The 14316-nt window shown below is 40.2% G+C and overlaps 1 protein-coding gene across 1 annotated transcript in view; it reads left to right on the plus strand.

The window, feature by feature from the left end:
- Positions 1 to 13160, plus strand: part of NCBP1 (nuclear cap binding protein subunit 1) — a 39976-nt gene extending 26816 nt beyond the window's left edge. Inside the window, exons 15-23 of the mRNA XM_080820544.1 lie at positions 718 to 821; positions 2837 to 2959; positions 4133 to 4235; positions 5049 to 5142; positions 5840 to 5943; positions 8035 to 8149; positions 11014 to 11142; positions 11698 to 11811; positions 12631 to 13160. Coding sequence (XP_080676670.1) covers positions 718 to 821; positions 2837 to 2959; positions 4133 to 4235; positions 5049 to 5142; positions 5840 to 5943; positions 8035 to 8149; positions 11014 to 11142; positions 11698 to 11811; positions 12631 to 12744 — 1000 coding nt within the window. The 3' untranslated portion in view covers positions 12745 to 13160. The remainder of the gene's footprint in view (positions 1 to 717; positions 822 to 2836; positions 2960 to 4132; positions 4236 to 5048; positions 5143 to 5839; positions 5944 to 8034; positions 8150 to 11013; positions 11143 to 11697; positions 11812 to 12630) is intronic.
- Positions 13161 to 14316: the final 1156 nt, after the last annotated feature.

The following is a 14316-nucleotide window of genomic DNA, read 5'->3' on the forward strand; positions in this document are numbered from 1 at the left end:
CACAAGCAAGGGGGAGGGGCAGAGGGACCGGGACAAGCGGACTCAATCCCAGGACCCTAAGCTCATGACCTAAGGCAAAATCAAGAGTCTGACACTCAACCAGCTGAGCTACCCAGGCACCCCTCATGGAGCCCAAGGTCCTAATAGTGAAGTATAGTATTTAGGAACCAAGATCTGGACACTTAATGTGCTCACTGTTCTTGGGATGGACAAAGATAGTATATACGTTTATGCGCGCACACGCGCACGCGTGTGCACACACACACACACACACACACACCTTTTTATATCGACCAAGGTGGGTGTATCCCTCCAACTCTACTTCATTTTTTCCAGCCTTCCCCTTGCCATGATTTCTAAATACTTTCTCAGACAGTAGAAAACTTGGCTCCCATTAGCCTTGATATACATTTATTTGCTACAGTATAATCAGTGTCTCCATCATGGAGACTATCCTGTGCCCCACCCTACCCCAGTACCACTCCACTTCCTTGGTCACCAGGCTTCCCCTCATTGTGAACCAGTAAGTTTTGAAGAAGGCCTGAGTTTTAGTATGCTGTCATAGACAAAAGCTTAAAGGACTTGTTTTCCCCTTTGGCTTCTTGGCTGTCAGCTGAGTCCAGGGTGTTGGAGATAGGACTTTTCTTGGTAAATTGGAGGTTACCAAATAATGGAACTGATGAACAGTATTTTCTGAGGCTCTTATTTGTATTATAGGTTGTCTTATCATCAGCGTATATTAGATATTGTTCCTCCTACCTTCTCAGCTCTATGTCCTGCAAACCCAACCTGCATTTACAAGTACGGAGATGAAAGTAGCAGTAAGTAATAGAATACAGTTCATCCCGTTGTCTTTTAAAAGTACTGATACCAATATTCTTTGAAGTCAGTTATTTAAGGTGGAAAAAGTGAACTTTCTCTTTTCTTGGGTTTATATTTTGTCTGTTTGAAAGGTAATCTATACTAGTCGCTATTATTTTATTTGCCCTGTCATCATTTTAAAGATTCATGGTTTACTTATTGGCTTGTAAGTTTTTTTCCTTAATATTTTTATAATGTTAGATCCATGAGATTATCTTAAATATACTGCTAAGTATATCGAGTTGAATGTAGAGCCAGAACTTATTAAAATGAGTGTATCTGTCACGGTGGTAGAGATTATCTGAATTGATTAGCATATGGTACCCGTTGAGGTGTGGGAACACAGGTGCACATTGACTGTATTTTGACCAGTAATATGCCTCTAGAAGTCAATTCTTAAATACGGTTTTCTTACTTTTTGGTTACCCCATGTCTGAGATTACACTGTGAGTCAGAGGGCCTATACTGTGATATGCCATTTTGTGCCTTATGCTTAAGGAAGGTAAGGTGTGCATTGGTGATCGCTGGTTGAGAGTTGGGGGCAGAAGTTTTTCACGGTAGTCTTCGCAGATGGCACTGCATATGACTCCTCCGTGAGCCCCCCACTTCATGGTGTGTGGCATTTCCTACATCTTGAAACTCACTCCCCTCCCTTGCCTTCTCCTGCGCCCTTGGTTCTCCACCTCCACCTCACACTACACCTGTTTTCCTTAAAGTGAACTCGGTTGGTCCCAATGCTGAGTACATTTCCTTCGTCACTATGTCACTTAATCCTTGAGGCAGCTCTGAGAATTAGTGTGTTTATTATACCAATTTTACAATGAAGAATCTCTTCAAAGAGGTGAAGCCAGAGTGAAATGGCTTCCGAGTGGTAGAGCCCCAGCTCACATCCATCCCTACTAACCACAAGCCACTTTCGCTCTTCCCACTGTGCTTTCCTGCAAGAGCAAAATTGATGCGGCAGCACGCGCATGTGCGGAGTTCTGAGCTCTGCCTTATACTGGCCCAGAGAACCATAAGGTAGTCTTTGATAGCAAGAGCTCAAACTTTCGTTGAATGTTGAGCTTTCTTTTTTCCCCATAGAAGCAGCTGAGCCTTACAGTTAAAGCCTTCCTAACAGTTGTCTCTACTGTGTCATTTGTCACTTCTTCCCAAGTGGACCCCTGCTCCAGCCAGGCCACTTCCTCTTTTATTTATTCTGGGCTCAGGGTTCTCGGTTTTGCCTTTATTTGTGCCGTTAACCTCAGTCTGGAAAGCCCTTTCTCTCTTTAGTTCCTGTACTCTCTCTAGGGTCTGGCCCAAGCTCCTCTCCAGTGAATACTAACCTTTAGCAAGCCAGTTTTGTGTTGCTCTGGCTACTTTTTTTGTGACTGTCTTGGTTCTCCAATACAATGTAGACCCTTTAGTGACGGGATTTTCTGTTTCTCCACTATTTTCTCTCCCACTTCCAAAGAAAAGCTACACAGCACATGTGACCTATTGTAACTGACTTCATTCAAAATGCTTAGCAACTCCTGTTCTATGTCAGGATTGTCATTTTATTTGTTACCCCTTTGTCTGCCTTATGTTAAGATTTGCAGTTGCCCTGGTGATGCCATACAATATATATTAGTGTAAATTTTATACAATTAAGGACTCAACAGATAACTAATAGTATTAAATACATGGAGTCACAGCCTATGAGCATCTGGCTTATACAGATGCAAGTGTATGGCCTCAGCAAAAGACAAAAGCAAAAAAACCTATCAAATTGATGGCCTTCCTCAAACTTATTTGTCACTGTCTTAGGGAAAAGGAGGAAGAAGGGGCACTGACCAAAATGAAAGAAATACATCAAGTCTCAGCTGTTTGGCTTAATAAAAGCCTAGGGATTTGAGGACTGTCAAAGGACAGTCATGGAAGTTTCTTAGTTATTTAACTATTTACAAGAACAGTCTTAAAACTTGATCTATCTTCTTCCCCATTCTGTGCTTAGATTCTCTTCCTGGACACTCAGTTGCCCTCTGTTTAGCTGTTGCCTTTAAAAGTAAAGCAACCAATGATGAAATCTTCAGCATTCTGAAAGATGTGCCAAATCCTAACCAGGAGGATGATGACGGTAAGACTTCTTCAGGGGAGCTTTGCACAGGCCGGCTCACAGCATAGAGAGAAGGCAGAATGTGAGCTCTGAAGTCTGAACAGCTGCTCCTAACCAAAGGCCTGCTCAGTGTCCATGGTTCCTAGAACCCAGCTACTTTCTCCCTTATGTAAAGTGAGACCCTCACTTCCCTATGATAGCTGACATTCAGTTTAGAAACTAAACACAATGTAAAATATGCTGTTACCATTTAGAAATTTTTAAACATTTCCCGTTTTCACTTTAGAGAGTTTCCTGAATGGGAGGACTTGGTGAATTATAAAGTTGAGTTTTTTACCAGTTTTTAAACAATTATAATAAGAATGTTTAACACATACTGAGTATGTACCATGTAATTCCAACCCTAACCCTAGGTTTTTCTCTGGGCAAGAGTGGCAAAATAGGCAAAATGATTTGTAAGCTTACCTGAATCAGTAAATGAACAAGTCAAAAAATGATGAGAGGGACTTGCCTTACCATTTATTAAAAGATATCATGAAAACTGCAGTAGCTAGAATAATGTGATACTGGCACCAGAAAAGACAAATCAGTAAAACAGGTAAAAAGTCTACTGGGACAACTAGGTGACATTTCGGGGAAAAATTTTTGTTAGATCTGTACATAAGGACACCTGCATAGTAAATGATTTAATCAAAATAAAACATGAATGGCCCTTGGGTTACTTATTATTAGGATTTTGTTTGGATTTTTCTAAGACATTTGTATTATGATAGAAGATATATATTTAGAAAGCAGATGTTGAAATGAATGGTCGTAAATTCAGACATTGTCAGACATCTTAAGACTTAGACTTAACTGTTAGTGTTTACTGAATTTTTTAATATATTATTTTCCCATCATACAGAGAGATATGAACAAAGTTTAAGTTGTATTTGTAAAAGAAATGGATCATATAAAAGAATTAGGGAAACAGTCCCAAAAAAACTAAGAATTAAGATTATGATTAGTTTTATATTTTGAGTATTTGAAATCAGCAGTGGTCTTTTATTGCTTCATCGGTATGCAGAGACATGACTGACGTGTCTGACTTAATGCCTGAATGTGAGCATGCCATCCATCTAGCACTCTAGGTGACGGACCAAGGACTTGGTATACTTAAATTTTCTAGCTTTCTTACTGTGGAATATTTTTCAGATGAAGGATTCAGCTTTAACCCTTTGAAAATCGAGGTCTTTGTACAGACTCTGCTACACTTGGCAGCCAAATCATTCAGCCACTCCTTTAGTGCTCTTGCAAAGTAAGTGCAACAAGAACACGTACTCTATTTTGAGGGTTCGGAATGTTGCTTGGTGTATACCAGTGGTATAGTAATTTTTAGCTAAAATTGTTGAACATGAAGACCTTAATAGTATCGTCATATACTTTAATACAGCGGTTCTGGTGTGTAGTACTAACATCCTGTTTGGCTCCTGTCAGTCCGTATGGACAGTTTGCTATGCACATGGCAGGTACCTATTTTTAGGTAGACTTAGAGAAACTAGTCAGAAACCTGGGTCCATAGGACAATCCTGTATATCGTCAAGAAGCTCCCACCCTGTCTAAACATCTTCCTAGACGAAGGTAAGCAGAAATAGAGCCAGCTACATTTGGGGGATTGACCCAAAGGTTGGTACTGAAGACAGAGCTTTCTAACTCTTCAGACAATACAGAAGCAGGAAGAGCATACAGATACTCCTCCAGCTGAGCAGAGAAACTGGGCTGCTCAGCCATCTCAACTTCGAGTCTCTATTGCAGGGTACCCACAGAAAGTGCAGGCAGGATACTTCGCCTGTGTTTGGAGACGGTTCGTTAGCCCTCACCTAGTCTTAGATGCACAGTTAACTATAGCCCTAGGCTAACAGTGGTGTATCGAAAATCTAAGATTTGTGGCAAACTTCATACAAACCATAAATTCCTAATCATACCCTTTATTTCCTTAATGGTTAACGTTCAGTTATTTTGTATTTATGTATTACACTGTAAATTGAGTAGCATCAAAAAAGCTTTGAAAAACTTAAAATCCTTAATGAATAAGTTTTTATGTGGTGTTTTTTACCCCCACTGTCAAAAGGTTTCATGAAGTCTTCAAAACCCTAGCTGAGAGTGATGAAGGAAAGTTACATGTTCTGAGAGTTATGTTTGAGGTCTGGAGGAACCATCCACAGGTAAAAATTCTAATTAGACATGTTGAGGCTCTGATTGTGTAGGTATAAAAATAAGGCAATTAATACCATTGTTTTAAAACATGAAATTTGAGTCTTTTTTAAGGCTGTAGAAATCATGGTATTTGATTCATTCATTAAAGAGCAAGTATATGATTTGGTTTTGGACTATAATATCTCAACACATTCTTTAAATATGTAGTAAGAATGCTTGTTGTTTAGAAGAGTCTACCACTTGGGTAAGGAAATAGTTGTCAAGTCTACCCAGTTTCTACAAACAAGCTCCGGATTTCTCAAAACTCAAGTTACTGTTTTCATACTGTAGGTTTTAGAGAGGCATTAAAATAAATTGAATATATTAACACTTTTTTTTATAATGAAACATCCTTAGATTTTTTAATTTAAGGATTCAACTGAGTTTATATATTTTGGTATTCTCTAATATTTTCAAAAAATCTTAGGTGTTACCACTAACAGTTTTTCTTTTTGCTCCATCTTTATTGGCATTATAGTTCTCTTGCTGTCTTATAATAAGTACCGGAGCCAAACAGAATGCAGAATAAAGCTTAAGACCCAATGATCAAATTGATCTGTTCCATAACCGCTGAAAATGAATTTCAGACTTTCTGTTTTGGTTTTGTAGCATGGGTGGGATTCCATATAAGTGTGATTTACCCTAGTAGCTGTTTTCTCATTGTAGATGATTGCTGTACTAGTAGATAAGATGATCCGTACACAGATTGTTGACTGTGCTGCAGTGGCAAATTGGATCTTCTCTTCAGAGCTATCTCGAGACTTTACTAGGTAAGTGTGGATTATTTTACAAAGTTTGTATTCTTTAAGAATTGACTTATATTCAGTCTCATACATGAGCTCCAGATTCTGGTTCAGACATCATTAATGTACCGATGGTCCGATCTGGTAGGACTGGACTTGGCAAAAGATTCCTGGACAATGTGAATACACAGCCAGGCAGTTTCGCAGTGTCTCTTAAGGACACACATGTAAATCGAATCAGGACCCAGCCAGACAAGTAGAATTGCTGATAAAGGATCCAGACTTGGGAGGGAAGATCAGGTTGTGTGTCAGGGTCTGAGCTAGACAGTGGGATATAGGGAAGAGTTCCAGCGCAACTGGGGAACTGAATGTATTCCAGGAGCCATGCGAAACCAAAGTCAGGTGGAGTAAGGACACATCACAGAGGGACTGAGGAGAAGTCTGATGGGCACCTGAGTGCCCATGGGGAAGGTAGGGTGTCTCACCTCAGTCACAAAAACCCTAGATTTAATGCAGAAGATTCATTCTAGGCCCATTTGCCCTACAGGAAGAGACTTTTCATTAAGCTTCGTTCTTACTCATGAGGTGAGTTCATAGGCTTTCGAACTGATTGGGACTGGAACAGTAGGAGTTGTCTCAAAACAGGAAATAAAGGAATAGTGCTTATAAAGATCAAAAAATCCACACAGCCTTTATCCTCTTCATTGTATTTGGTATTGCAGAGGACACTGGCCTGAAATGAACTTAATCGTTAGGGTGGAAGGGTTTGATCTAAAGTTACCGTATCAGCCAGGTTGGCATTCATAAATGAAGACGACATTTCTCGTATTTGCAAACTCTCAGAAAATTGATCGCCCAGGTTATTTGGTAGCCATTATCCTCACCCCACACAATAGAGGGGGTTACAGTATCTATATTGTACAAAACAGGAAAGTGCTGCAGAGTGTTTAAGTAGTTTGTCCAAAGTCACAACTAAGTGCAGAGTCAGAATTCAGACACAGGCATTCTTGAATGGGTAATGGGCTCAAAAGCTCTAGCAGTTCTTGAACCCTAAGCTCAAGGATTCCTAACTCGGCAAAGCATTCCCTGATCACCCCTTCCAGAGCTGAAGTATTCTGCTCTTACGCCCTGTCCACTAATGCTCTGGACTGGGTTTGATGACTGGCTGATTTACTATCTTGCACTGAAACTGTCCTCATCCAAGTCAAAATGTTTAGCGGGAAGTCCTCTTCTGCGCTGTATCTTGGGGTTAGGAAGAACTAGTTTGTAGACAGATACAGGTAAGCCGTTGCTTCAAAAAATAAACCATTTATGCAACAAACATTTTAAAGCACCTACAAGGTGACCATGCTTGAGCAGTTTGCGGATACAGAACCAGACACGTAAAATTTATCTCATTCTTGAAAGCCCAGCAGTTGATAGCTATTGTGAACTAGTAAGTTTCTTTTTTTTTTTTTAAAGATTTTATTTATTTATTTGACAGAGAGAGAGATCACAAATAGGCAGAGAGAGAGAGAGGGAGAAGCAGGCTCCCTGTTGAACAGAGAGCCTCATGCGGGGCTCGACCCCAGACCCTGGGATCATGACCTGAGCCGAAGGCAGAGGCTTTAACCCACTGAGCCACTCAGGCACCCCAACTAGTAAGTTTCTTAAATGTTCCAGAGAATTGGCTGAATATATGCTATAGTTAAGTAGCTTAAAGCATGTGAAATGAGCCTCAGATTAGGTTTCCATTTTGAGACAACTCCAATACATAATGTTTAAATTTAGAAGAGAGAAAATACATTTTTGTTTTTAATGTATATATATTTTTTCTGGTTTGCCATTTCACTTCATTGAGTACATACACATACCTTTTATGCATGTCTAGTAGGGGATGGAAATAAAAATGACAAGGACCCAGTACTGCCTTCAGAAGACTTACCTGAGTCTAATGGGTAGAGACAGATGTTTGCACAATTTATAATACAAAAACTTTTTCAAGCATTGCTGGAGAAATAGGACCAATTCTGCCTACTAAGAAGACCTTCAGCATGAGTAGGTTATAAAAGCTGAGAGATCTTATTTTCTCTTACATGTACTTGAACATACAGTAACTAAACACTGTGTTACTTTAAGATTATTTGTTTGGGAAATCTTGCACTCCACGATTCGTAAGATGAACAAACACGTTCTCAAAATCCAGAAAGAGCTGGAAGAGGCAAAAGAAAAACTCGCAAGGCAACACAAACGGGTAAGTCTTTATGTCAATTCGTAAATGGTCAAAGAAAATATGCCAGAAACTCTTAAAAATATTCAAAGTTCATTACCTTGATAGGGACTTCTTTTTTTCTGAGGCCAGATTATGCAGACTGTTGTAGAAGTAGAGGGAGAGGATGGACCTGGGGGTGTGCTGCTCCCTGCTGCTACGCTGTGATGAACCTGGAAGGAAGCCACAAACCTTGCCTTTCTCTTGTTCTTTCTGGATCAACTTGTTTGCCCTTCCCAGAGGGGAAGGCAGAGAAGGAAAGAGGACACTTGTATTTCTCTAATAAGAATTTCTGGTGCAAGAGGGGACAGGGAGAAGACTGTGTACCTGTTCCCCTGTACTGTGGGGAGGGATGGGCCGTCATTCCCTGGTTTATAGAATCCTTCTCATATCCCTAAGTATGGTTCACCATTTTGGGTGGAAGCAGTGAGCTGCATTCCACAATTTTACAGAATAGTACTACTAGTATTTTTCCTAACAGTATTTTCCAGTGTTGTCCCAGCATATTTACCAGGGTGGATGGAAACAAATTTAATGACTTACATGAACATATAGCAGTTTCAAGTGCTAGTCTCCATGCATACATACATCCATACATACGTACATGTATGTATCACATATAAACACACATTGACAAACTTAAAATACTGCAAGGTACATGGTGTCATCCCCATTTTATACATGTCCAAATTGAGGCTCAGAGAACTTAAGTAACTTGCTTAAGCTTACATGGTTAGTAAATGACACAGCTTAGGATCTGACCCAGGCCTGTCAAGTCTCAGGGCCTTTCCTTCATGTCACACGGTTCTCTAGATCAGTGATGTCCAACACAGTAACTGCTAACTACATGTAACTAAGTTAATTAAAATGAAATGCAATTTGAAATTCTTCAGTCACCCCAACGCCATTTCAAGTGCTCAATAGTCATGTATGGCTAGTGGCTACTGTGATGGGCAGGACAGACTGATGTAACATTTCCCTCCCTACAGAAAGGTCTACCAGGTAGTAAGTAATACTTAGAACCTAACCTTAGTGTGCTATTAGGAAAAAACCAGCATCTACCCAGTTGCCTACAGCATAATAAGGCAGACCCCATAACAGGTGCTACGTTAGAGATAGAAGCAGAATTCTATAAAAACAGAGAGGGGCTTTGATAATTTTGCTAAAAAGGGAGAAGACCATCACAGATGGGGCCTTATCAACAGCATGTTATCTAGAAGGAAATAGGCTTTCCAGGGCTGGTGGTGCCTGCCTTCTTGCTCAAAGGACCAAAGGACCTTGGTACGTAAGATCCCTGGAGTCAGGTTCTGGCTTAGCCACCTACTAGCTTTGTGACACTGGGAAAGTCATCTAACCGCTAAATTAAAAAGACAACACCTGTGAATGTTCTAAGTTCTTCAGGGTGAGCTGGAAGGGAGTTATTAAAGCTTAACAGGGATGTCTTGAGCCTGTCATTGCCAGCAGAATTTTGAACAGTCTGCTTTGAGTTATTATATGTAGTCGGAGCCATTTCTAAATCATTGCAGGGATGAGCAGGTTCTCAAGCTGTATGCAGATCTGGCAAGCTGTCTCTCTGGGGTTCCTGTTGAAAGGATCATAGAGCAATGGATGGGACTGGAAAGCACAGTTGGTCTTCTCACTGGCCATCGATTTTGTTGAATGAGCAGTGGCCGAGTTAAAAGAATATACTATCTATCATTATTTGCAGGTTCTGTTTTTGCAAACTTGATAAAATTTGTGCCCTCAAAATCTATACTCTTAGTGCTTTCCCAGTCATACAGACATAGGCAGAGCAGTGAAAAATTCGTGTTGTCCAGTGGGCTTATTCTCAGATAAGATTGAACAAGGCAGTCCTGCCTTCTTGTTTCAGGTCTCATGCTATTTTAAAAAAGTATCCTTTTCAGGGTGAGCTTTTTTTGGTGACTTCACTGTTGAAAATGGCCCTGAAGCATAGGGCTGAAATGCTGTCTAGTGTTGCTAAGTGCAGGAAGGCTGTGGTGTATCTGATGGTAAAAGTACATGGGTCAGATGAGCTTCATTTGGCCGGCAGGGACCGTGCTGTTCGCCATGAGTTCAGGGTTCAAAATCAACATCCTCATCTTACATCCAGAAAAAGGGAATCCACTGATCTGTCCCTGAGGCTCTTCCATCAAGTGTTCAGGTAACAGCTGTAGTGCTGTGCAGAGCAGCTCAGTTTGTGGATTCATAAGACATTCTTGTGAGGCTGAAAGCCAAAGAGACTTACGGTCCCATTACTCAGGGTCCGGAAGATGTTCAGTCCTTCTCAGGCAGTGTTTGAGTATAAAGAACTGTGTTTATAATTATTTGTAAAACATATTAAGACATCTTCAAACAGAAACACACATAAGGTTACATATCGATCAGGTGACAGATATAAGCCACAAGGCTCCCAAGAACCTAACCCTGTCCTTCCCTAAGCAGTGGTTCAGGGTTCACAGCAAATGCATAAACATAACAATGGTGAATAACAAGAATCTACATTTTCCTTAGAGCTTAATTAAAGCTGTTTTCATTTTGAATGGAAGAAAAATGTGACACACACTTCCTCCCTGAATGGGTTGTCTTATAACTCACTTCTGCTGGGAGTGCAGACATGCCCACCTGCTGTCATCCAAGACAGTTGCCCCGAAGTTTCCCTGGCCTGAGTAAGTGCCCCAGGACTGTTGGGATATGTGTGTGCATTTAGGGGAGCGGAGTACTTTCACCTTAGAATACCATCCTTCAAGTGGCCTCGACCAGACACAAGAACAGCCTTGCCCTTCCTTGATGAGGTTTAGCATACTGGAATTCAAAATGGCATTTTCCTTTTGTTCCTGTGCCTCCTGCAGCGAAGTGACGATGACGACAGAAGCAGTGATAGGAAAGATGGGGCTCTGGAGGAGCAAATAGAAAGATTGCAGGAAAAAGTGGAATCTGCTCAGAGTGAACAGAAGAACCTCTTCCTTGTCATATTCCAGGTATCTTGGCTTGGGACACTGATAGGTAAAAAAAATATATATATATATATATATATTTCTTTAGATTTCAAAAATTTTTATCATAAAAATCATTTATAAAACTTTTACAATACAAAAATTTACAAAGGAAGTAAAAGTTCACTACTTGAAGGTAACCGTGTATACCCCCGAGTCTGCAGTGTTCACCTAGTGTTCTTACAGGACCATTTCTCAGACTGTGCGAGGATGCTTTAAGTACCTCTCTCTATTCAGTTATTCCCAATTGTTGATCATTTTATACCTACATTTCTGATTAGGTCCTTAAAAACAGATGCTGAGAAAAGCATAGTAATCTAGATAGTAAAGCTGTTCGTGTACTGAAAAAAAGGATACATTCATGTTAGCACTGGTCTGTGTTTGACAGCATGTATTGACTTAGGAAAGTTGGTGATACATACCACGAAGACCAAGTGGAACAGGAATGCCTTTGAGGTCTCTTGGTCAAAAATGTGATTGTTTTCTGAAGTAGAAAAATTCTTCCTGTAACACTGCTTTAACTTTGTACCCCCTTTCCAGCGTTTTATCATGATCTTGACCGAGCACTTAGTACGATGCGAGACTGATGGGACCAGCGTATTAACCCCGTGGTACAAGAACTGTATAGAGAGGCTCCAGCAGATTTTCTTACAGGTTTGTGGGAAACTCTGATTAGATAATAAACATCACTGTTCTCAGCCCCAAGAATTTTCCATTTTAAAAAACGGTCAGATTTGTCAGGAGGTTTTGTAGTACCTATAAGGCCCTTTTACTGTCCATTTGTTCCTGCAATGGCTCATCAGAATATTTAGGCTCGAATGGGTCCTCCAGCACTCCTATTTAGGACTTGCTGTTCTCTAGGCCTGTAGAAGTCTCTGTATGTGCGAGTCCTACAGGCACAGGTAGAAGAGATTTTCAGTGAGACAGATGAGCTATTTATTTTTGACAGATAAAAGGAAGTTTGGGTTTCTTGTTTTGTGGAATAGTTAGTAGAGAATTAGCCAGTGATCTCTTAAGTTTTTGTAAAAGAAAATTTTAAATGTCTAACCAGTAAAAGGAAATCACTGCAAAGTATCTTTTCTCATGTTTCGGCAATCATAGTTTTAATCCTCTTTCCTGGGTTGTTTTTAATCTTAGGCCAGTCCCTGTCTGGGCTCCCTTTAAAGAGTCCTACTGTCTTGTCCTCATCAGTAGGGACCCAGCTGCACCCGGTCTGGAATGCTGCTCTGAAGCATGAATTATGTTTACATTCAAATCCAGTTCTGGCTACTTTGTTTCTAAGTTGTTGAACATCCTCCCTGCCTTTTTTTTCCCTCTACATTTTCTTAACATTGGGGCTTTTCAGGAGACCATTCTTCCTACCAAGCATAACCACTTTTTTTCTCCTACCCCTTCCCATTCATTCCACAACAGGGACAGGCTGCTCAAGTGGTCTTTTTCCTGACCTAAACCTCCCCTTTTCTGTGTCCACAGCATCACCAAATAATCCAGCAATACATGGTGACCCTGGAGAACCTACTCTTCACTGCCGAGTTAGACCCGCATATCCTGGCTGTGTTCCAGCAGTTCTGTGCCCTACAGGCCTAAGGGTCCTTTTATTCCCTTGTCAAGATTTTTTAAAAATATCTCAAAATAATTTGTCTTATTTTTTGATGGTTTGAATGCTTGCTTTCTTGTAGCATCCTTTCACTTATTAAAGGGGGGGGAGGGAGGAGGACGGTGAAGAATAGAGCATTGGTTACCTTCAGTGGCCCCTACAAAGCGAAAATTCCCGACTATGTGACAATGACCATAGGATGTATTATATATGTGACAGATACAACTTTTCTGGTATTTTTTTTTTCCTTAAGGCACAAAAGATAAGTGATTTGAGGTATGTGAACACTAGAGGTCCAGCTTACAAAGTAGTATATAGAACTGGTGGGTTTACTATCAAGTAGCATAGCTTTTCACAGCTCATGGATAACCTGATATGGCTGAAATAAAACTAAATGTTTTTTAAACTTTGGTATTTCATGATTTATCTCGGTCTACTTAAAAATCGCTTTCTTATTAAAGGTGTACTTACCTCATTTGGAATTCTTTCTCTAAAGTATTTTAAGTAATATTAATAAATGTTATTCAGAGTAGCACTACCCAAATTCTTCAGTTATTTTCTAAATTAAACCACAATCTCTGGGGGTGAAATAGAGCCAGCCATCATTCTAAAGCCTCCCTTGGTGCTGTCCAGTGTGCAGGCGGCTGTGGGAACCAGGACCTTGGAGACATCTGGTCATCTCCTCTAGTCTCAGATTTGTCCAAGGTCCACTAGGGAAGTACATGTTGAACTGGCAACAGAAGTAGCTAGACTAGCTAAAACTGTACTTGGAATTCTGTGTAGGTTTGGACTTTGTTTCTAAAGAACTTGGTCCAAGTAATTACTAATTCTTGAGCCTGTTTCCTATAGGGTATTAAAGCTTAGCTCAGATAAGCATGCACATGAAATAATCATGTCTAAGGGATTCCCTGACATTGCAAATCGCTAGCATTTTAAGACTTCACTAAACTTAAAAATTTATCAACAACCCCACAACTGGTAAGTAGTATTCCTGGGCATCTGTGCAACACAGGTATTATTAACTTACTGCATCATAAATTGCAGAGGCATGCATTAGCATTTTTCATATTAATCCAGTTTCTTTGGTTTACCCCACATTTAGTAGCTATAGAATATAGTCTACTCAAGAGAGAATTCCTAGGATTTTTAAATACCAACCGTTTAAACAAATAATGCAAGTTACCAGCAGGAAAGGGACTAACACCCAGGTTCTTGTCTAAATATTCTTTTGGTTATGCTGTTCTTCCTTCCCACAAACAGTAATCAGTTAGACATGGCTCTTGTCCTCAAGAGGTCAAAACAATAACCATTTATGGCTCTGGTAACTGACCCTACACTGTCCTGTAGCCTTCTCTAGCCCAGCGTACCTGCAGTTCAGCTGGTATACCTGCTGGATCCCAAGTCTAGAATTTTTCTCTTGGATCCTCTCTTCACGTGTAATTGCTTCTCACAAGAATTCACTGATGGGACCCTGCTCTTGTACAGTTTGGCAGCTAAGTTTATGGAAAAAACTGGAAGTTGAATTTCAAAAAAAATGGCATAAGAGCAAAAACATTCAGCAG

This window comes from Martes martes (assembly GCF_963455335.1).
Source record: "Martes martes genome assembly, chromosome: 12".
Taxonomy (NCBI): Eukaryota; Metazoa; Chordata; class Mammalia; order Carnivora; family Mustelidae; genus Martes; species Martes martes.